Source organism: Monodon monoceros, unplaced genomic scaffold (assembly GCF_005190385.1).
Source record: "Monodon monoceros isolate NGI ecotype Baffin Bay Population unplaced genomic scaffold, NGI_Narwhal_1 Super_Scaffold_5, whole genome shotgun sequence".
Classification (NCBI taxonomy): domain Eukaryota; kingdom Metazoa; phylum Chordata; class Mammalia; order Artiodactyla; family Monodontidae; genus Monodon; species Monodon monoceros.
In genome coordinates, this window is record NW_021703782.1 from 47,399,804 (window position 1) to 47,424,305 (window position 24,502).

The 24,502-nt window shown below is 35.9% G+C and overlaps 1 protein-coding gene across 3 annotated transcripts in view; it reads right to left on the reverse strand.

Annotated features, from left to right (window-relative positions):
- CNTLN (centlein) overlaps positions 1–24,502 on the reverse strand; it is a 336,853-nt gene that overhangs the window by 242,861 nt on the left and 69,490 nt on the right. For all 3 annotated transcript variants that reach the window (XM_029202570.1, XM_029202569.1, XM_029202571.1), the window contains exon 3: positions 12,686–12,770. In XM_029202570.1, the coding sequence (XP_029058403.1) occupies positions 12,686–12,770 (85 nt within the window). The remainder of the gene's footprint in view (positions 1–12,685; positions 12,771–24,502) is intronic.

Below are 24,502 nucleotides of genomic sequence, written 5' to 3' on the forward strand. Positions count from 1 at the left end.
TCTCAAGTGCACACAAAACATTCTCCAGGAGAGATCACATCCTGGGTCATAAATCAAGTCTCAGTAAATTTAAGAAAACTGAAATCGTATCAAGCATCTTTTCCAACCATAACACTATGAGATCAGAAATCAATTACAGGGGAAAAAATGTAAAAACCATAAACACATAGAGGCTAAACAATATGCAACTAAATAACCAAGAGATCACTGAATAAATTAAAGAGAAAATCAGAAAATAACAAGAAACAAATGACAACAAAAACATGACAACCCAAGACTTATGGGATGGAGCAAAAGTAGTTCTAGGATGGAAGTTTATAGCAATACAATCTTACCTCAAGAAACAAGAAAAATCTCAAATAAACAACCTAAACTTACATCTAGAGCAACTAGAGAAAGAAGAACAAACAAAACCCAAAGTTAGTAGAATGAAAGAAATCATAAATACCATAGCAGAAATAAACGAAATAGAAAGGAAGAAAACAATAGCAAAAATCAATAAAACTAAAAGCTGGTTCTCTGAAAAGTAAACAAAATTGATAAACCTTTAGCCAGATTCCACAAGAAAAAAGGGAGAGGACTCAAATCAATAAAATTAGAAATGAAAAAGGAGAAGTTACAGCTGACACCGCAGAAATACAAAGGATCATAAGAGACTACTACAAGCAACTATATGCCAATAGAATGGACAACATGGAAAAAATGGACAAATTCTTAGAAAAGGACAACCTCCCAGGACTGAGCCAGTAAGAAATAGAAAACATAAACAGACAAATCACAAGTAATGAAATTGAAACTGTGATTAAAAATCTTCCAACCAACAGAACTCCAGAACCAGAAGGCTTCACATGCGAATTCTATCAAACATTTAGGGAAGAGCTAACACCTATTCTTCCCAAACTCCTGCAAAAATTGCAGAGGGTAGAACACTCCCAAACTCATTCTACAAGGCCACCATCACCCTGATAGCAAAACCAGACAAAGATATCACAAAAAGATAACTATGAGCCAATATCACTGATGAACATAGACACAAAAATCCTCAATGAAATACTAGCAAAATGAATCCAACAACACATAAAAAGGATCAAACACCATGATCAAGTGGTGTTTATCCCAGGGATGCAAGGATTCTTCAATAAACACAAATCAATGTGATACACCATATTAACAAACTGAAGAACAAAAACCGTATGACCATCTCAACAGATGGTGAAAAGGCTTCTGACAAAATTCAACACACATTTATGATAAAAAAACTCTCCAGAAAGTGGGCATAGAGGGAACCTAACTCAACATAATAAAGGTCATATACGACAAACCCACACCCAACATTATTCTCAATGGTGAAAAACTGAAAACATTTCCTCTAAGATCAGGAACAAGACAAGGGTGCCCACTCTCACCACTATTTATTCAACATAGTTTTGGAAGTCTCAGCCATGGCAATGAGAGAAAAAAAAGAAATAAAAGAAATTCAAAGTGGAAAAGAAGAAGTAAAACTGTCACCATTTACAGATGATATGACACTATATATAGAAAATCCTAAAGATGCCACCAGAAAACTACTAGAGCTAATCAATGAATTTGGTAAAGTAGCAGGATACAAAATTAATGCACAGAAATCTCTTGCATTCCTATACACTAATGATGAAAAATCTGAAAGAGAAATTAAGGAAACACTCCCATTTACCATTGCAACAAAAAGAATAAAATATCTAGGAATAAACCTACCTAGGGAGACAAAAGACCTGTATGCAGAAAACTATAAGACACTGATGAAAGAAATTAAAGATGATACAAACAGATGGAGAGATATGCTATGTTCTTGGATTGGAAGAATCAACATTATGAAAATGACTCTACTACCCAAAGCAATCTACAGATTCAATGCAATCCCTATCAAACTACCACTGGCATTTTTCACAGAACTAGAACAAAAAATTTTACAATTTTTATGGAAACACAAAGACCCCGAAGAGCCAAATCAATCTTGAGAAAGAAAAACGGAGGTGGAGGAATCAGGTTCCCTGACTTCAGACTATACACAAAGCTACAGTAATCAAGACAACATGGTACTGGCATAAAAACAGAAATATAGATCAATGGAACAGGATAGAAAGCCCAGAGATTAAACCCACGCACCTATGGTCAACTAGTCTATGACAAAGGAGGCAAGGATACACAATGGAGAAAACACAGTCTCTTCAATAAGTGGTGCTAAGAAAACTGGACAGCTACATGTAAAAGAATGAAATTAGAACATTTCCTAACACCCTACAAAAGAAAAAAAAAAAACTCAAAATGGATTAAAGACCTAAATATAAGACTGCACACTATAAAACTCTCAGAGGAAAACAAAGGCAGAATACTCTGTGACATGAATCATAGCAAGATCTTTTTTGACTCACCTCCTAGAGTAATGGAAATAAAAACAAAAATAAACAAATGGGACCTAATGAAACTTAAACGCTTTTGCACAGCAAAGGAAACCATAAACAAGATGAAAAGACAACCCTCAGAATGGGAGAAAATATTTGCAAAGGAAGCAACTGACAAAGGATTAATCTCCAAACTATACATGCAGCTCATGGAGCTCAATATCAAAAAAAGAAAAAGCCCAATCAAAAAAATGGATGGAAGACCCAAATAGACATTTCTCCAAAGAAGACATACATATGGCCAACAGACACATGAAAAGATGCTCAACATCACTAATTATTAGAGAAATGCATATCAAAACTACAGTGAGGTATCACTTCACACCAGTCAGAATGGCCATCATCAAAAAATCTACAAACAGTAAATGCTGGAGAGGGTGTGGAGAAAAGGGAACCTTCATGCACTCTTAGTAGGAATGTAAACTGATACAGCCACTATGGAGAACAGTATGGAGGTTCCTCAAAAAAGTAAAACTAGAACTACCATACGACCCAGCAATCCCACTACTGGGCATATACCCTGAGAAAATCATATTTCAAAAAGACACATGCACCCCAATGTTCATTACAGCACTGTTTACAAAAGCGAGGACATGGAAGCAACCTAAATGTCTATCAACAGAGGAGTGGATAAAGAAGATGTGGTACATATATATACCATGGAATATTACTCAGCCATAAAAAGGAACAAAACTGGGTCATTTGCAGAGACATGGTTGGACCTAGAGAGCATCATATAGAGTGAAGAAAGTCATTAAGAGAAAAACAAATATCGTACATTAAGACATACATGTGGAATCTACAAAAATGTCACAGATTATCTTATTTGCAAAGTTGAAAGAGAGACAGAGACGTAGAGAACAAATGTATGGATACCAAGGAGGAAAGGGTGGGGGCGGGAGGAACTGGGAGATTCAGATTGACATATATACACAATTGATACTATGTGTAGAATTGATAACTAATGAGAACATACTGTATCACACAGGGAACTCTACTTTATGCACTGCGGTAACGTAATTGGGAAGGAAATCCAAAAAAGAGGGGATATATGTATAAGTACAGCTGATTTATTTTGCTGTACAGTAGAAACTAACACAACATTGTAAAGCAACTATGCTCCAATAAAAACTAATTTAAAAATAAAATAAAATAAAATTTCTCCTAAGTATATACTTCTTAACAAGGCCTCTCCTCAAGAGAAATTATTTTACCAAAGCCTGCTGGGATTTTACCAGAGACTAACCAACCCCCAGGATGTAAAAACCCAACTCCAAAACCCTCTAGCCTTCCAATCTTTCCTAAGGGAAAAAAAAACTGAGAAGCACATGTGAAGGTCAGAGCCTAGGGGCACAAGCTCACTAAAAGACTGAGACCTAAACATAAGGCTATGGAATACTTCCCCTCCCCAGACACCTCACAATAGGTTTCATCAATAGGGCTTTGGTATAATAAAAGGTAATACAACTGAAAGAACTTTGTGTTTCAGATGATATCTAAGAAGTCTCTCAAGAAAACAAAATAGATAAACAGCCAGACTCATCAAGAAAAAAAGGGAGAAGACTCAAATCAATAGAATTAGAAATGAAAAAGGAGAAGTAACAACTGACACTACAGAAATACAAAAGATCATGAGAGATTACTACAAGCAACTATATGCCAATAAAATGGACAACCTGGAAGAAATGGACAAATTCTTAGAAATGCACAACCTGCCAAGAATGAATCAGGAAGAAATAGAAAATATGAACAGACCAATCACAAGCACTGAAATTGAAACTGTGATGAAAAATCTTCCAACAAACAAAGGCCCAGGACCAGATGGCTTCACAGGCGAATTCTATCAAACATTTAGAGAAGAGTTAAAACCTATCCTTCTCAAACTCTTCCAAAATATAGCAGAGGGAGGAACACTCCCAAACTCATTCTACGAGGCCACCATCACCTTGATACCAAAACCAGACAAGGATGTCACAAAGAAAGAAAACTACAGGCCAATATCACTGATGAACATAGATGCAAAAATCCTCAACAAAATACTAGCAAACAGAATCCAACAGCACATTAAAAGGATCATACACCATGATCAAGTGGGGTTTATTCCAGGAATGCAAGGATTCTTCAATATACGCAAATGAATCAATGTAATAAACCATATTAACCAATTGAAGGAGAAAAACCATATGATCATCTCAATAGATGCAGAGAAAGCTTTCGACAAAATTCAACACCCATTTATGATAAAAACCCTGCAGAAAGTAGACATAGAGGGAACTTTCCTCAACATAATAAAGGCCATATATGAAAAACCCAGAGCCAATATCGTCCTCAATGGTGAAAAACTGAAACCATTTCCACTAAGATCAGGAACAAGACAAGGTTGCCCACTCTCACCACTCTTATTCAACATAGTTTTGGAAGTTTTAGCCACAGCAATCAGAGAAGAAAAAGAAATAAAAGGAATCCAAATCGGAAAAGAAGAAGTAAAGCTGTCACTGTTTGCAGATGACATGATACTATACATAGAGAATCCTAAAGATGCTACCAGAAAACTACTAGAGCTAATCAGTGCATTTGCTAAAGTAGCAGAATCCAAAATTAATGCACAGAAATCTCTGGCATTCCTATACACTAATGATGAAAAACCTGAAACAGAAATCAAGAAAACACTCCCACTTACCATTGCAACAAAAAGAATAAAATATCTAGGAATAAACCTACCTAGGGAGACAAAAGACCTGTATGCAGAAAACTATAAGACACTGATGAAAGAAATTAAAGATGATACAAATAGATGGAGAGATATACCATGTTCTTGGATGGGAAGAATCAACATTGTGAAAATGATTCTACTACCCAAAGCAATCTACAGATTCAATGCAATCCTTATCAAACTACCACTGGCATTTTTCACAGAACTAGAACAAAAAATTTCACAATGTGTATGGAAACACAAAAGACCCCGAATAGCCAAAGCAATCTTGAGAACGGAAATGGAGCTGGAGGAATCAGACGCCCTGACTTCAGACTATACTACAAATCTACAGTAATCAAGACAGTATGGTACTTGCACAAAAACAGAAAGACAGATCAATGGAACAGGATAGAAAGCCCAGAGATAAACCCACACACATATGGTCACCTTATCTTTGATAAAGGAGGCAGGAATGTACAGTGGAGAAAGGACAGCTTCTTCAATAAGTGGTGCTGGAAAAACCGGACAGGTACATGTAAAAGTATGAGATTAGATCACTCCCTAACACCATACACAAAAATAAGCTCAAAATGGATTAAAGACCTAAATGTAAGGCCAGAAACTATCAAACTCTTAGAGGAAAACACAGGCAGAAAGAACACTCTACGACATAAATCACAGCAAGATCCTTTTTGACCCACCTCCTAAAGAAATGGAAATAAAAACAAAAATAAACAAATGGGACCTAATGAAACTTCAAAGCTTTTGCACAGGAAAGAAAACCATAAACAAGACCAAAAGACAACCCTCAGAATGGGAGAAAATATTTGCAAATGAAGCAACTGACAAAGGATTAATTTCCAAAATTTACAAGCAGCTCGTGAAGCTCAATAACAAAAAAACAAACAACCCAATCCAAAAATGGGCAGAAGACCTAAATAGACATTTCTGCAAAGAAGATATACAGACTGCCAACAAACACATGAAAGAATGTTCAACATCATTAATCATTAGAGAAATGCAAATCAAAACTACAATGAGATATCATCTCACGCCAGTCAGAATGGCCATCATCAAAAAATCTAGAAACAATAAATGCTGGAGAGGGTGTGGAGAAAAGGGAACATTCTTGCACTGCTGGTGGGAATGTGATTGGTACAGACAGTATGGAGAACAGTATGGAGGTTCCTTAAAAAGCTACAAATAGGGCTTCCCTGGTGGCGCAGTGGTTGGGAGTCCACCTGCTGATGCAGGGAACACAGGTTCGTGCCTCGGTCCGGGGGGATCCCACATGCCGCGGAGCGGCTAGGCCCGTGAGCCATGGCCGCTGAGCCTGCGCGTCCGGAGCCTGTGCTCCGCAACGGGAGAGGCCACAACAGTGAGAGGCCCGCGTACCGCCAAAAAAAAAAAAAAACAAAACAACAAAAAAATAACTACAAATAGAACTACCATATGACCCAGCAATCCCACTACTGGGCATATACCCTGAGAAAACCATAATTCAAAAAGAGTCACGTACCAAAATGTTCACTGCAGCTCTATTTACAATAGCCCGGCGATGGAAACAACCTAAGTGCCCATCATCAGATGAATGGATAAAGAAGATGTGGCACATATATACAATGGAATATTACTAAGCCATAAAAAGAAACAGAATTGAGCTATTTGTAATGAGGTGGATAGACCTAGAGTCTTTCATACAGAGTGAAGTAAGTCAGAAAGAGAAAGACAAATACCATATGCTAACATATATATATGGAATTTAAGAAAAAAAAATGTCATGAAGAACCTAGCGGTAAGACAGGAATGAAGACACAGACCTACTAGAGAACAGACTTGAGGATGGGGGAGGGGGAAGGGTGAGCTGTGACAAAGCGAGAGAGAGGCATGGACATATTTACACTACCAAACATAAGGTAGACAGCTAGTGGGAAGCAGCCGCATAATACATGGAGATCAGCTCAGTGCTTTGTGACTGCCCGGAGGGGTGGGATAGGGAGGGTGGGAGGGAGGGAGATGCAAGAGGGAAGAGATATGGGAACATATGTATATGTATAACTGATTCACTTTGTTATAAAGCAGAAACTAACACACCATTGTAAAGCAATTATACCCCAATAAAGATGTTAAAAAAAGAAACCCAAATAAAAAGGACACCAAAGCAAACGTTAGCCTTTGCTAAACAAACAGTAAACACAGCCTAACCCCTAGCAGATAAACATAAAACCTCATACTAAAGACCTTTCTCTCAGTACGTTTTACCCATTTGGTTAATTTTATGTGTCAACTTGGTTAAACCACTCTCCCCATGATAACCAGTTGTTTTTTGTTTTTTGGGGTTTTTTTGCGATACGCGGGCCTCTCACTGTCGTGGCCTCTCCCGTTGTGGAGCATAGGCTCCGGACGCGCAGGCTCAGCGGCCATGGCTCACGGGCCTAGCCGCTCCATGGCATGTGGGATCTTCCCGGACCAGGGCACGAACCTGTGTCCCCTGCATCGGCAGGCGGACTCTCAACCACTGCGCCACCAGGGAAGCCCAAATAACCAGTTTTTAATCAAACACCAATCTAGATGTTGCTGTGAAAGTGTTTTGTAGATGTGATTAACATTTAAATCAGTAGACTTTGAGTAAAGCAGATAACGCCTCCATAATGTGAATGGGTCTCATACAACCAATTTAAGACCTTAAAAAAAAAGAACTAATCCTCTGAGGGGGAAGGAATTTTGCCTCCGGAATGCTTTTGGGTTCAGCTGCAATATCAACTCTTCCCTGGGTCTCCAGTTTGTTATGCAGAATTTAGATTTGCCAGCCCACAACTATCAATACATAAAACAATGCCTTAAAATCAACTTCTCAGTCTCCCTCTGTCTCTCTCTCATATCTTTATTTATCTATCTATCTCTACACACACACACAAACACACACACTATTAGTTCTGTTTCTCTGGAGAATCCTATTACAGACTTTGTTCCTGTTTAGGACTTCAGTCTTAAAATTGCAAGCACTTGGATTCTGCCAACGACCTGAATAAGCTTAGAAGGAGATTCTTCCCAAATTAAGCCTCCAGATGAAAACATAACCCAATCGAAAACTCAATTACAATCAAGATAATGAGCAGAGGACCCACCTAAACTATGGCCAGACTCCTGACCCACAGCAATTTAATAAATGTGTACATTCTCTTAAGGCTTTAATTTGTTATACAGCAGGAGAAAAACTAATGTACCACAAGATATTTTCCTGAAGAATTTATAATAGAAAATAATGGAGAAAATGGTTATGAAACATAAACACTGGAAATCTTGACAATATAAAAAAAATACAACCAACAATGCTAAGAACAGGAAATTAAGTCCTCCAATTACTCTCTTTAAGTTCACTTCAAAATGGAGGAGAAAGGATGAATAAGTAAAAATTTGCTAATTTTCTCATTTTCTTTTTACAGTATGCAGTTGAGAGATACTATCCATATTTTTTAGAATATGTTAGCATCAAGATGTATAGTGTTCAAAGACAAGTATCACATGATATCACTTATATGTGGAATCCAAAAGAATGACACAAATGAACTTATTTGCAACACAGAAACAGACTCACAGACATAGAAAGCAAACATTGTTACCAAAGGGAAAAGGGAGGGCTGGATAAATTAGGAGTTTGGGATTAACAGCTACACACCACTATATATAAAGAAGATAAACAACAAAGACCTGCTGTATAGCACAGGGAACTATATTCAATATCTTGTAATAACCTATAGTGGAAAATAATCTGAAAAAGAATATATATACATATATGTATACACACATATATATAACTGAATCACTTTGCTATATACCTTAAGCTAACATAAGATTGTAAATCAACTATACTTCAATTTTAAAAAGTATAGTGTTAAATATTATATATAAAATAATAAATTTAATCACAAGAAGAACTGATACAGACCCTAAACCTTCCAAATTATCAACGTAAGAGTGCACATATACACACACACACAAATGAAGAGAAGACAGATATGTGGCAAATTTTAAAAAGACAAAGAAAATACTAAAGCAGAAAGCATAAGGTCAATCAGAGAACAAAGATCAAATAAGTATATCAGATCTTACGCAGATGGAGTAAACTTATCTTTAAAAAGCGTAAAGACGTAAATATTGAGTCAAGACACAAAGTTCAACCAAATAGTATATACAAGAGATTCATCTAAATATGCAATGTTAAAGGATGAACAAATATATAACAAATTTAACTGAAAGAATGCTGGAGGAAAGATAATAGTTTAAGAAGAAAATTAAGATATAATCTGAATGACTAAAGATGAAAAAATCAGAATAAATGTATTAAATCTTGTTATCTTCTTGATCTCATGGTCTCCACCTTCAACTAGAATTCTGTTAACTAAATTAAGCCTCCTTGTATTGTGTATTTTAATTTCCTTCTCCACTACTTTCAAATATTTTGCCTAACATTTTTTAAATGCAAAAATTTCTTTCTCTGCACTGTTAAATTTCCTCATTTGTTTCCACTACTTTCTAAGAATTCAGTGATCTCTTAAAATGTCATATACCATTCCACTTGTGTTGCTTTCTAAAATCACTAAAAACTTCGTGATTGTTGAATTTAATATTTTTTCACAAACCCCATGAATTTTGTAACATTTTACATTAACCACCTTTTGTTTCTTGAAACTGTCCTCTCTCAATTCATGACATATGATATTATACTTCTCTCTTTCTACTTCTCTGAACAGTCTTTTCATCTCTTTAACCGAAACTTGTTCTTCCTCTCACCCATTAACAATATCAGCAAATATCTAGTTCTTAGAATTCCGTTTAAAGTCTTCCCTCTAACTATAACATTAGATATCTATATATCAAGGAGAAAACTCCTTCCCAAGGATCCATGCTTTCAATGGTTTGCTTAAAAATCTCTAAATGGAATTCCCACCAATAACTAAAACACAAATTGTCTAAAAGAAGCTCAGAAGTCATCCTCACAGTAAGTTGTACCTCTTTATAATAACCCTCTTTCTGACAACAACGCCACTGCTCTCCTGGATTCTCTAGGCTGAAAACCTAAGAGTCACTTTCAAATTACTGTCAGTTCCTTATGGTTCTAATTTACATATCTTTAATTCTTGCAAAACTAATAGTTCAGGTTCATGTTATTACTCTTATACTATGAAATAATCTTCTTACAGATCATTCTACTTTCTGCTTTTCTTTTTCTAATTGTATACTGGATTATCAGTTTTATTTTCAGAGATTACAGATTAATTAACTTAAGTGAATGAAAAGCTTAGATAGATTCCTTTGGCCTGTAAGTCTAACTACTTCATTCGAGCAATAAAGGCCTTTCCTTAATACAGGTCCAATATAATATTCATCTTAGCCTACACTGCTACATATTATCTATGAAACAAACTATAAATTTCAGTATCACCCAAACATACTCTACACTCCCACCTTCAAGAATTTTGCCTGATGTTCACCATGGACAAATCCTCCTATAATCTCTACCTATTAAAACCATTTGAATACCTTAAGACCTCTCCACAGAATTTAATCTCTCCTTCCTTTGAATCTTTATAGCACTCTGCTTGTGATTCTCTCATGGCACTTAAAATACATTGGTTTTATTCAATTTAAGTCACCCATTTAAAAATATTCAAAGAGCATCTATTATAAATCAGGCAATATGGTAAATATTAGGTGTTGGGTATACAAGGGTCCCCACCCTCACAGAACCTTAATCTAATGTAGCAGAATATGGTTACTTGCACCTCACTTTTATCCCCACCCTACTGCTCATAGAGACTTAGAAATCATTAAAGGCAAGAAATTTAACTCTGAATTTTCCACAGTACCATCACAAGATAATGTCTACATTTAATACAGCAATTTGTTGAATTAAACTGAAAATATACCCTGTAGAAAGTGACAACCATTATTGTACAAAAGTGTACATGGTTTAGGCTAAGAAATTAAAGGCCCTAGAAAACAAATTAGGTGCCTAAAAAACAATTTCTCTCATGGGCATTTAATATTTTATGAGCTAAACGATTCTACTCAAAAAGTAAATAGTGAAATAATATCTACCCAAGGAAAAGGAAGTAGAAAAAGAATTTAGCAAAGACAAAAGAAAAATATATTGTCATTTAAGAAAGTCAACATTTTTTATAATGTTACGCTATTACTATCTAGACCTGGTAAACTAAGCATTCCCTAAAGCATTGCAAACTTAATGCCAAAGGATATCAAAAAGAGTGCCAAAATCCATTCTCCTCCACAGAACAGACCTGTGACTGAGGAAGACATTGCTCAGCCTGGATCTACATTTTCCCAAATCCCCTGAATCTTGCGGTGGCCATGACTGGTTTTTCTCAATGAAATGCTGGTACAAATGATGTTTGCCACTTCCAAGTCTTAACATTGTATTTATTAGGCAGCTTAGACTAGCCTAATTAATATACGAGGCATATGGCAATAATTATCTATATTAAAATTCATTTGGATATTGTTTGATATTCGAGTGGCAAATACAACTGTTTTTTCCCAAAATAAACTAAAAAGTTATTTTTAAAATTTTATCACTATAGCACCAATTATGACATTTTCATAAGGAAAATACAATGCTGGAAAAGGTATAAATTTCAAATTTATATGTCATATAGGAATCTATATTCAATTTTAGAACAAGTTTATATGGATGTAGAGAATGAACAAATTATTTAATCTTTTACCTACATTAACTTCCATTTTTAGTCCTTTAATAAAACAACTTAATAACAATAACCAACCTTAGATGAAAGTTCTCATGATTGTTTAATTGGCTAGGAAGGAAAATAGAGTAAGAAGTCGGAAGAGCATAGGTGCCAGAAAGAACCTTCATTTAATCTAGAAAATACAGATAATTTAGCCTATAAAGAGCTACTGGGTATAAAATGAATTTAAATATTATATCATGATATAGGCCATTCTTAAATTTCTTTCACCTTTATTTTTAAGATGTTAATACCTTGAAGATTATTCCTGGAAGCAATGACCACATGAATTTTTGTAGTGATAATATACTGAGTATGTAATTACATATAATTTAAAATATATAGTTATATATAATTGTATAATTACAATTATAGAAGTGCATAATTTGAAAATGCAAGTTTTCAAAAGATCAAATAGAATCATCCCAGTTGTTAAATCTTTTCTACAAATTAAACCGTTTTAAAATTTCTAAGTTTCAGAAGTGAATGATAATTGCTAAAAAAAAAAAAAGCAGATTTCAACAAAAAGTGATTGATAGTTACTACTATAAAATTACAATATCATCTTAAGAGTTTTATTGTATATATAACATAGTCTATTAATTCAGAAAACAAAGAATAACTGACTAAAGTACTATAGTAACCTGACTATAGTAATAGCTTGACATAAAGACCCTGATATTCTTTATGAACATTATTGCAAAAAATTTTTTTAATATTTGTAAAGACCTACTACCTGGAACAAATATTATAAATTTAGTATTTTCTGTTGTAACACCAACCTGTTCCAATTCTTCTATTTTAGCATCCTTGACTTGCAGAATTTCTAAAACTTTTCTGTCTTTTGCTTCAGATTTCTGTTTTTCTCTAGAAACAAAAAATATATATATTAAAATTTTATTAGTCATAATTGGTAGCCAATTCTTTAAATTTTCACATCCTGATAATGATTATCACATTAAAATATAGAAAATTAAATTATCAGAAGTTGACAGCCCTTTCAGAATTCATCAGAAACCATATGGCAAGTGACAACAACTTACAACTGCTGACAACTAAGACAACTTCATACTAAAAAAAAGTTTAGTTTCTATATTTAGATGTATTACAAAACATATTAAAACACATTTAATCTTGATTATAACAGCCACTATATCATAAATTTAAAATAATTACTGAATATGTCAATATGCTCTTGTTAATGTAAACGCTTTATATATGCAATTATGTTAAGAATAAAATAGTTATCATTTTTTAAGTAAAAGCCTCAAAAGAGAGAAAACTAAAGACTTACTAATAACCAACATTAAATAAATGGGGGGGACTTCCCTGGCGGTCCAGTGGTTAAGACTCTGTACTTCCAATGCAGTGCACACAGGTTCAATCCCTGGTCGGGTAACTAACATCCCACATGCCGTGGGGTGTGGCTAATAAATAAATAAATAAATGGGGGAGAACTGTATTGGGTGTTCAGTTATATATATTTTTAAACTTTAAAAATAGGTAAAATAAATGAAATCTGTACCTAAATCACTCATGAATCACAAAGTATACAGGTAGGAAGAAAGAAAGAACCCTTATTTAAGAAAGAGTGAGATGAAGCAAAGGAGTTTAGAAGGCACAGGGGATATTAGAATTAAGAGACGCCAATCATAAAAGCATACCACTGCTGGTGACCAAGATGGCAGAGTAGGAAGACCCTGAACTCACCTCCCTCCCTGGACAACATGAAAATTACAACTACTTATGAAGCAACTATTTATGAGAGTAAACTGAAGACTAGCAGAAAAGATACTCCACAAATAAAGACATGAAGAAACCACAATAAGATGGTTAGGAAGGGTGGAGACACAATATAGTCAGGATCCACACTCCAGGATTGGTGGCCCCCAACTGGGAGGATAATCACAATTTTAGAGGTCTTCTCCAAAGAGCAAGGGATCTGAGTGCCATGTCAAGCTCTCCAGCCCAGATATCCTACACCAAGATGATGATACCACAGAACATCTGGCTTTGAAAACCAGTGGGGCTCATGTTCAGGAGAGCTGGAAGCTACAGGAAACAGAGATTCCACCTTTAAAAAGCATGCACAAAATCTCACATAATCCAAGTTCCAGTGCAGAGGCAGCAGTATGAAAAGAGTCTGGATCAGATCCACTTGCTGGTCTTGGAGAGCCTCCTGGAGAGGCAAGAGGCAACTGACACCCCCTGGGGGACAGAGATGCTGGTGGCAGCCATTTTGGGGGACTTGTTCTACTGCAATAACACCAGCACTGGCAAGTACCATTTTGGAATCCTCCCTCTACCCTACTAGCACCAGGGGACTTGGCACCCACCTGTGGGCTAGCACCAGCTGTAAATCACCCCAGGCTGCACAGACAGCTATGCAAGGACCCAGCCCCAGGCTCCCCTGGGCATACAGCCAATGACACAGAAAACCTACCTTTTTCTCCAGCAGGCCTACAGCCACTGCATGAGGCACAGCCTCACAGCCAGTTGGGCCAGGGGCCAGCTCTGCCTAACAACATATCCACAGTAGTTGGCCCCACCATAACAGAAGGGTACATGCTGCCAACATAAGGAGAACCCCTAGAGCACAAAGCTCTGGTGATGAGAGGGGAGTGTGCTACTGGACCCCATGGAGTGTCTCCTACATAAGGCTACTTCTCCAAATTGGGAAATGTAACTGACTGACCTAACATACAGAAATAAACATAGAGAATAGGGCAAAATGAGGGAACAGAGAAATATGTTCCAAACAAATAAATAACACAAAACCTCAGAAAAAAAAAGAACTAAACAAAGTGGAGATAAACAATCTACCTGAAAAAGAGTTCAGTAATGATCAAAAAGAGGTTCAATGAACTAGGGAGAAAACTGGATGAACACAGTGAAAATTCCAACAGGAGTTTAAAAATATAAAGAAAAACCAAACAAGAGCTGAAAAATACAATAACTGAAATAAAAGATACAGTAGAAGAAATCAACAGTAGATCAGATGATACAGAGGAAAGGATCAGCACCTGGAAGACAGAGTAGTAGAACTCTCCCAAGCAGAAAAGAAAAAAAGAATTTTTTAAAAGGAAAATAGTTTAAGAGACCTTTAGAACAACATCAAGCATACTGACATTTGCATATAGGGGTGGCAGAGGAGAAGAGAGAGACAAAGTAGCAGGGAACTTATTTGAAGAAATAATACCAGAAAAATTCCTTAACCTGGGGAATGAAACAGACATCCAAGGCCAGGAATCATAGAGACTCCCCAAAAAGATGACACCAAAGAGGTCCACACCAAGACACATCATAATTAAAATGGCAAAAATTAAAATAAAAGACTCTTACAAGCAGCAAGAGAAAAGCAACCTGTTAAGTACATGGGAACTAACATAGGCTATCAGCTGACTTTTCAGCAGAAACTCTGCAGGCCAGAAGAGAGTTACACAATATATTCAAAGTGATGAAAGGAAAAAGTCTACAACCAAGAATACTCTACCTGGCAAGGCTATCATTCAGATTTGAAGGAAAGATAGAGTTTTACAGACAAGCAAAAGCTAAAAGAGTTCAGCACCACTAAAATGGCTTTTCAAGAAAAGTTAAAGGAACTTCCATAAGCAGAAAAAAAGGCCACAACTAGAAATATGAAAATTATGAAAGAAAAATCTCACTGGTGAAGATAAATATACAGTAAAGGTAGTACATCAGTCACTGATAAAGCTAGTAGGAAGGTTAAAAGACATAAATAGTAAAATCATCTATATCCATACTAAGTAATTATTATAATATGTAAAGGATACAAAAAGAAGTAAAACATGACATCAAAAACATTAAAGTGGGGATGGGTGGAGTAAAAATGTAGGGTTGTTAGACTGTATTGAACTTAAAGAGATCACCAACTTCAATTAATCACATATATATAGGTTGTTATATATGAACCTCATGGTAAACACAAATCAAAAACATATACCAAATACACAAACAAAAAAGAGAAAGGAACCCAAACATAACATTAAAGATTGTCATCAAATCATAAGGGAAGAGAGCAAACAAAAGAACAAGAAGAGAATGAACAAAAAAGACCTACAAAAACAATCCCCAAACAAGTAACAAAATGGCAATAAATACATAGCTATTAAATAATTACTTTAAATGTAAATGGACTAAATGCTCCAGTCAAAAGACAAATAGTGGCTGAATGGACACAAAATAAGTTCTATATCTATGCTACCTACAAGACTCACTTCAGATGTAGATACAGACTAAAAGTGAGGGGATGGAGAAAGGAATTCCATTCAAATGAAAACAGAAACAAAGCTGGGGTAGCAATACTTATATCAGACAAAACAGACTTTAAAGACTGTAACAAGAGACAAGGAAGGAAATTACATAATGATCAAGGGATCAACCCAACAAGAAGATATAATAATTGTAAATATACACGCACAAAGCATAACAGCACCTAAATACATAAAGAAAATATTAAGAAACATAAAGGAAGAAACTGACAGTAACACAATAACAGTAAGGGATTTTAACACAGCACTAATATCAATGGACAGATCATATAGACAGAAATCAATAAAGAAACACTGGCCTTAAATGACACATTAGACCAGATGTAATTCATCAATATATATAGAACATTCCATCCAAAACTGACTCATTAAGAAAAAAAGAGAAATGGCCCAAATAAATAAAATCAGAAATGGGAAAGGAGAAGTGAAGACCAGCACCATAAAAATACAAAGGATCATAAAGGTTACTGTGGACAATTATATGCCAATAAAATGGACAACCTAAAAGAAGGAGACAAATTCCCAGAAATATACAGACTCCTATGACAATCAGGAAGAAACAGAAAACATAAACAAACCAATTAACAGTAATGGAATTCAATCAGTAATCAAAAGACTCCCCACAAACAAAAGTCCAGGCCCAGGCAGCTTTACAGGTGGATTCTACCAAATATTTAAAGCAGAGTTAACACATAGGCTTTTCAAACTATTCCAAAAAACTGCAGAGGGAGGAATGCTTCCAAACTCATTCCACAAGGCCAAGATCACCCTGATACCAAAACCAGACAAAGACAAAAAAAGAAAATTAGAGGATTTTTTGTTGAAAATCCTCAACAAAATATTAGCAAACCAAGTTCAACAATACATTAAAAGGATCACACACCACGATCAAGTGGGATTTATCCCAGGGATGCAAGGATGGTTCAATACCCAAAAATCGATGTGATACACCACCTTAACAAACTGAAGAATAAAAATCATATGATCATCTCGGTAGATGCAGAAAAAGCTTTTGACAAAATTCAACACCTATTTACAATAAAAACTCTCCAGAATGTGGAAGTAGAGGAAACTTACCTCAACATAGTAAAGGCCATATATGACAAACCCACAGCCAACATAATACTCAAAGGTAAAGAGTTGAAAGCATTTCCTCTAAGACCAGAAACAAGACAAGGATGCCTACTCTCAGCACTTCATTCAAAATAGTATTAGAAGTCTTAGCCACAGCAATCAGACTAGAAAAATAAATAAATAAAACAAATCCAAATTGGAAAGTAAAAAGTAAAACTGCCACTGTTTGCAGATGCCATGATACTATAGAAAATCCTAAAGAAGCTACAAAAAAAACTTAGAACTAATAAATGAATTCAATAAAGTTACAGGATACAAAATCAACATACAGAAATCAGTTGTATTTCTATACACTAACAAGTAACTATCAGAAAGGGAAATTAAGAAAAAATCCCATTTACAATTGCATCAAAAAGAATAAAATACCTAGGAATAAATCTAACCAAAGAGGTAGAAAACTCATACTAGGAAAACTATAAGACACTGATGAAAGAAATTTAAGGTGACCCAAATAGATGAAAAGATATACCACCATGTTCTTGGACTGGAAGAATCAATGTTGTTAAAATGACCATACTACCCAAGGCAATCTACAATGTAATACCTATCAAAATACCAATGGCACTTTTCACAAAACTAGAACAAATAATTCTACAATTTGTATGGAAACACAAAACAACCCTGAATAGCCATAGCAATCTAGAGAAAGAAGAACAAAGCTGAAGGTATCACACTCTCTGATTTCAAACCATAATACAAAGCTAGAGTAATCAAAACAGTATGGTACTGGCACAAAAAGAGACACATAGACCAATGGAACAGAATAGAACTCTAAAGTAAACCCACGTTTATGTGGTCAATTAATCTATAACAAATGAGGAAAGAATATGCAATGGGGAAAAGTCAACCTCTTCAATAAATGGTATTGGAAAAACTGGACAGCTACATGCAAAAAAAAAAAGAAAAAAAAATCTAACTGGACCACTTTATCACACCGTAAAAAAAAATCTCAAAATGGATTAAAGACTTAAATAAAAGACCTGAAACCATAAAACTGCTAGAAGAAAACCTAGGCACTATGTTCTCTGACATCAGTCACAGCATATTTTTTTGGATCTGCCTCCTCAGGCAAGGCAAATAAAAGCAAAATTAAAAAATGGGACTACATCAAACTCAAACACTTTTGCACAATGAAGGAAACAATCAACAAAACAAAAAGGAAGCATACTAAATAGAAGAAGATATTTACAAACAGTATATCTGATGATAAGGGGTTAATATCCAAAATATACAAAGAATTCATACAACTGAACACCAGAAAGAAAAAAACAAAAACAAAAAATGATAAAAAATAGGCAGATGACCTGAATAGACATTTTTCTAAGAAGACATGTAGGTGACTAACAGACACATGAAAAGATGCTCAACATTGCTAATCATAAGGTAAATGCAAATTAAAACCACAATGACGTACCACCTCACACCTGTCAGAATGGCAATCATCAAAAAGACAACAAATAGCAAGTATTGGTGAGGATGTGCACTGCTGGTGGGGATGTAAACTGGTGCAGCCACTATGAAAAACAGGATGGAGGTTCCTCAAAAAATTAAAAAAGTTTAAAATAGAACTGCCATATTGATCCAGCAATTTCACTTCTGGGTATTTACTCAAAGAAAACAAAAACACTAGTTCAAAAAGGTATAAGCATACTAATGATCATTGTAGCATTATTTACAATAGCCAAGGTATGGAAGCAGCCTAAGTGCCCATCAGTAGATGAATGGATAAAGATGTGGTATATATACACAATGGCATATTTCTTAAGTATAATAAAATGAAACCTTGCCATTTGCAACAACATGAATGGATCTAGGAGGAATTATGCTAAATGAAATAAGTCAGACAGAGAAAGACAAATACCATATGAATTCACTTATATGTAACATCTGAAAAAAAGAAGAAAAAAAAACACAAACAGAACAAGACAGAAGAAGACTCATAGATACAGAGAATAAATGGGTAGTTGCCAGAGAAGGAGGGAAGGCAAATAGGTGAATTGGATTAAGAGGTACAAACCTCCAGTTATAAAATAAATAAACCACAGGGATGCAACATACAGGATAAAGAATAGGGTAAATAATTTTGCATGGGGACAGTTGATTACTAGACTTATCATGATCATCCCATAATGTATATAAATATTAAATCACGATGTAGTCCACCTGAAACTAATATAATATTATCTGTCAAGTATATTTCAATTAAAAAACAAAAAAAGCACACCACTAAAGGAGATAGATGCAGATGGCATAATAATACATTAAAAATTTTTAAATTAGACTTCCAATAAGTTAGCATAGTAAGTTCACACTTTGAGGCTCTTCTATATTCTCTGAATTACAGTATTAATAGAAAAACATAAAGCACAAAAAATTAAGGAGACACAGTCACATCTGAGGATCACAAACTAAACAGAAGTACAATGCTATGAATGGGGATGAAGCTGCTGTCTGCTGTCCAGATCCAGATGCAGGCTAAGGTGGAAAGGAGGCTGGCTCCTAGAGACAACAGGGAATAAACATGTCCTGCTCAATAAGTAGAAGCATAGCCAGGCCCATTGTTTTAAATCAGAGACTGGGGTGGAATTCCCATCACCTGAAAGAAGGCTGAAAAAACTTCTGCCCATCCTTGCCTGGAATTAAGGCTTACATGAAAGTCTATAAAGGCAAAAGTTTATAGATACAGCATCCAATCACAGGCTGAGCCAAAGCACCCCACAGCTCATGTACTAAGTATAGTAAATCCTCTGTTGTACTGTTGGCTAAGAGCCCCAAACTACCAATATAAAACCTATTTCAGGATGCGGGGTTGCAGTGAGGGTGACAATTTAGTGACAATAACAAAATTTCTAGAGAAAAAAGCATTAGAAAAGGAGGAGTAGTGGGGAAAGAGGAGGATGAGAACCATAACAGCAACCCTCTCACACAAGATGTGATCACAGACAAAAAATCCAAAACACATTAAGAAAAAACATGCTCTACACACAAACACAAAACATGCACACACTAATGCAATAATGTGAAGCAATCATTCTAGACAAATGAAAACATTAGAACACTCTGAAAAAGATTTTTAAATAAGTATCTTTAAAGACATAAAATAATGACTAGAATTATAAACAAAAACATGAAATAAAACAAAAACAAGTAGATCTAAACAATCTGTTAGAAACCTTGAAAATACGGGACTTCCCTGGTGGCGCAGTGGTTAAGAATCTGCCTGCCAATGCAGGGGACACGGGTTCGAGTCCTGGTCCGGGAAGATCCCACATGCCGCAGAGCAACTAAGCTTGTGCACCACAACTACTGAGCCTGTGCTCTAGAGCCCGCAAGCCACAACTACTGAGTCTGTGTGCCACAACTACTGAGCCTGCGTGCCACAACTACTGAAGCACACGTGCCTAGAGCCCGTACTCCACAACAAGAGAAGCCACTGCAACGAGAAGCCAGTGTACCACAATGAAGAGTAGCCCCAGCTCGCCCCAACTAGAGAAAGCCCTCAACAACGAAGACCCAACGCAGCCAAAAATAAAATGAACAATTTTTTTTAAAATAGAACTTCATTAAAAAAAAACAACTTTGAGGGCTTCCCTGGTGGTGCAGTGGTTGAGAGTCCGCCTGCCGATGCAGGGGACACGGGTTCGTGCCCCGGTCCGGGAAGATCTCACATGCCGCGGAGCGGCTAGGCCCGTAAGCCATGGCCGCTGAGCCTGTGCTCCACAACGGGAGAGGCCACAACAGTGAGAGGCCCGCATACCACAAAAAAAAAAAAAACTTTGAAAATAAAAATTATGATCAACGAATCAAAAAACAATTAAATGGGTTAAGCTCAAAATAGACACAAGAAGAGAATTAGTGAAAAGGAGGATAGTAATGATGGATTTATCCAGAATACTGCATAGAAAAACAATGAGATGAAAAATATGAAGCCACAGTTAAGACATGTAGGTTTTAACTGGGATACTCCAACATATGCCTAAAGAGTTTTAGAAGTAGATAATAGTGGGATGAAAGATAAAGCAATATTTTTAGGAGATAATTGCTGAGAATGTTACAGAAATAGAGTTCTCGGACTAAAAGAGTACCCAACAAAACAAATACCAACCCCCAAATCCGTATCTACATTCCATCAGAATTTACTGAGCACTCATTATATGACAGGCACTCTCTTAGGGACCAGGGATACTGCAGTGAACAAAATAAACCAAGTGGTTGCCTTCATGGAATTAACATTCTAGTTTATGGATATTGAAAATAAATGATAAATAAGTGAATACATAATATGTTAATTGGCTATAGGTATAATAAGGACAATGAACTAGGGTAACAGAGAAAGAGATGCTTAGCTTTAGAGAACTGGGGAGTAAAAGGAAGGTTGCATGTTGCTACTGAATAATTAACAAATAACTGTCCTTAAAGGTGGTATTTGGGTAGAGACTTAAAGGAAGGAAGTGAGAGACATGGAGCTCTCACAGAAGAGTTTTCCAAGCCACAGGACCTGTAACAAGTGCAAAGCACTGAGGCAAGAGCATAACTCAAAGAACAGCAAACTTAAACTGACTCTAGTCCCTCATGCAAGCGCATGCCCTAGAGATAGCAGCTTGCAGAGTCACAAGTAAATTTAAGTCCCTGATATGACTTTCCCAATAGCCCTTGATCAGTAGTCTCCCCTGTGTTCCAATGCCTTTCCCTTATGTGCCCCTTAGATAAGACACCCTGTGGGGCTTACCTGAAAGTACTCCACCCATAAACTTTAATAAAGGCATGTACCCCAGGTCTGTCCTTCTCTGTCTGCACTCTGCCTTGATCTCCCCGTGTTGTCCCTTGAAGCATGCCAAGTACTTCCTCCAGGACCTCTGAGTAATAAATTTTTCTATTTCAATTTCTCTTCTGATCTGTTGTTGAACCATGGCTCACCATCCACAATCCTGTGCTCTACTTAACAAGTATTAATTTAACAAATTTATAACAGCTACCAGCTGAGAGTGAGAATGAGAAACAAAGTGTTAGAAGTTGGGAATTCCCTGGTGGTCCTATGGTTAGGACTCGGCACTCTCACTGCTGAGGCCATGAGTTCAATCCCTAGTTGGGGAACTAAAATCCCATAAGCCATATGGTGTGGCGAAAAACATTTTTTTTTAAAGATTAAAAAAGAAGTTGACAAGTGAGTAAGCATAAAATAGTCTTCTAGGATACTGGGATGGTAAGTGAGCCAGAAAACCAAAAAAAAAAAAAAAAAACAGGACGACTACCAGGCAGTATTAAGCACTGAGGTTAATGGTCATAAATTTACATAAGACCAGTCATCATGGTTCAAAGTTTTTCTCTAGCCATGATCAGCCCTCTGGATGTAGGCACACAGTAGATGGAGAGTTGGAATAAACAACGTTTGAAATTCCACAAACATGTTATGACTACTAATTTTAGTGTTTGCACTTTATCCTGCTTTATTATTTTATTTCCTCTTTACCAAGCATTATCAGCACATTTAATGCATGATCACAATCCACTGTCTTCAACCAGGCTTTCTTTTTATTTGTTTCTTTTATTAACAGTGAAACTAAACATACTTTCAGAAATTAAAATACCTTTTCCCCCCTAATTTGCCATTGCCTGTCAATGTATCTACTATTTTATATCTTGCTATTTTTACTGATCTATAAAACTATTTTATATATTAAAAATACATACTTTTTATCACTTGTTACTAACATACAATTTCAAAATATCACTTGAAGTTTTAATTTACCATTATAAAATCATAACTATTGAAAAAGAATACTACATCCATTTAAGGTACAGTTGACCCATGAACAAGGCAAGTTTGAACTGCATATCTACTTATATGCGGATGTTTGTCAATAGTAACCACTACAGTACTATAGGGTCCATGGTTGGTTGAATCTGTGGATGCAGAGATACCAAGAATATGGAGGCCAACTATAAATTATACAGGGATTAACCCCTGGTTGCTCAAGGGTCAACTGTATATGGATCAGGAGAAAAATAACTTCAAATCCCAAAGGGCAGGGCATGATTGGGTTTAGCCAAGGACAAAGACCCAGGTTGAGACAGCCAAGATATTAATTCCAGTCAGAAACTTCCTCTGTAAATTCCTTCCTGAATATACATGAATCTATTTTTAACTTCCCAGGAATTCGTTTAATTTATGAGGATAAAGTCTTTCTAATCCACTCTTTTGTAACAAGCCTAAAAAATACCAACTCTTGTCAAAATAAATTCTGGTGGTCCTTTTAAATGAGATAAGGATAAAATTAGACTATAGGCCACAAACCCCAAACAAAAGCATTATTACAGCTTCCAAATTAGCTTGGTACCAGAGCAATTATCTCCTACGATGCAAGTATGTACACACCTCATACTCTAATCCAGTGCTACTCAGTGTGGGTCACGAAAGAAATAGCATCAGCATCACCTAGGAACTTGTTAGAAATGCACCATCTTCCTCCCACCCTGAAGGTAGAAACTCCAAGGGTACAGCCCAGCAATCTGTGCTTAACAATAAGGTGCTATGGACTGAAAGTTTCATACCCATATGTTGAAGCCTTAATCCCCAATGTGAGGGTATCTGGAGGTAGGGCCTTTGGAAGGTCATGAGGGTAAGGCCCTCATGAATAGGATTAGTGACAGAGAGATTAGAGAGAAAGATGACCTCTCTCTCCAACATGTGAGGATGCTTCAAGAAGGCAGCTGTCTACAAGAGAGCTCTCACAAGGAATGGAGTTGGCAGGCAACTGGATATAGGACTTCCTAGCCTCCAGAACTATGAGAAATAAATGTTTGTTGTTTAAGCCACCCAGTCTATGGTATACTGTTATAGCAGCCCGAACTAAGACACAAAGCCTCAAAAAATTCTGATACATACTGAAGTCTGAGAGTCACTGAAATAACAATAACTGACACATTTCTCAATAGATTAAGGTAAATAATATAATACTGAAAGTATAGGTCATAAATGAAATATGAATCTTCATATAAAATATAAACTTCAAAAATACACCTCAATGATATATTTTATAACAAAAAATTCCAAAATTCACTACTGTTATAGTTTTGAAGTTGAAAAAAAATCACAATTCAAACTCTATATAGAGATTTGTTCAGCAGCTCCTCCTGGTGGTATGGAATATCTAATATTTTCTTAACAGAAAA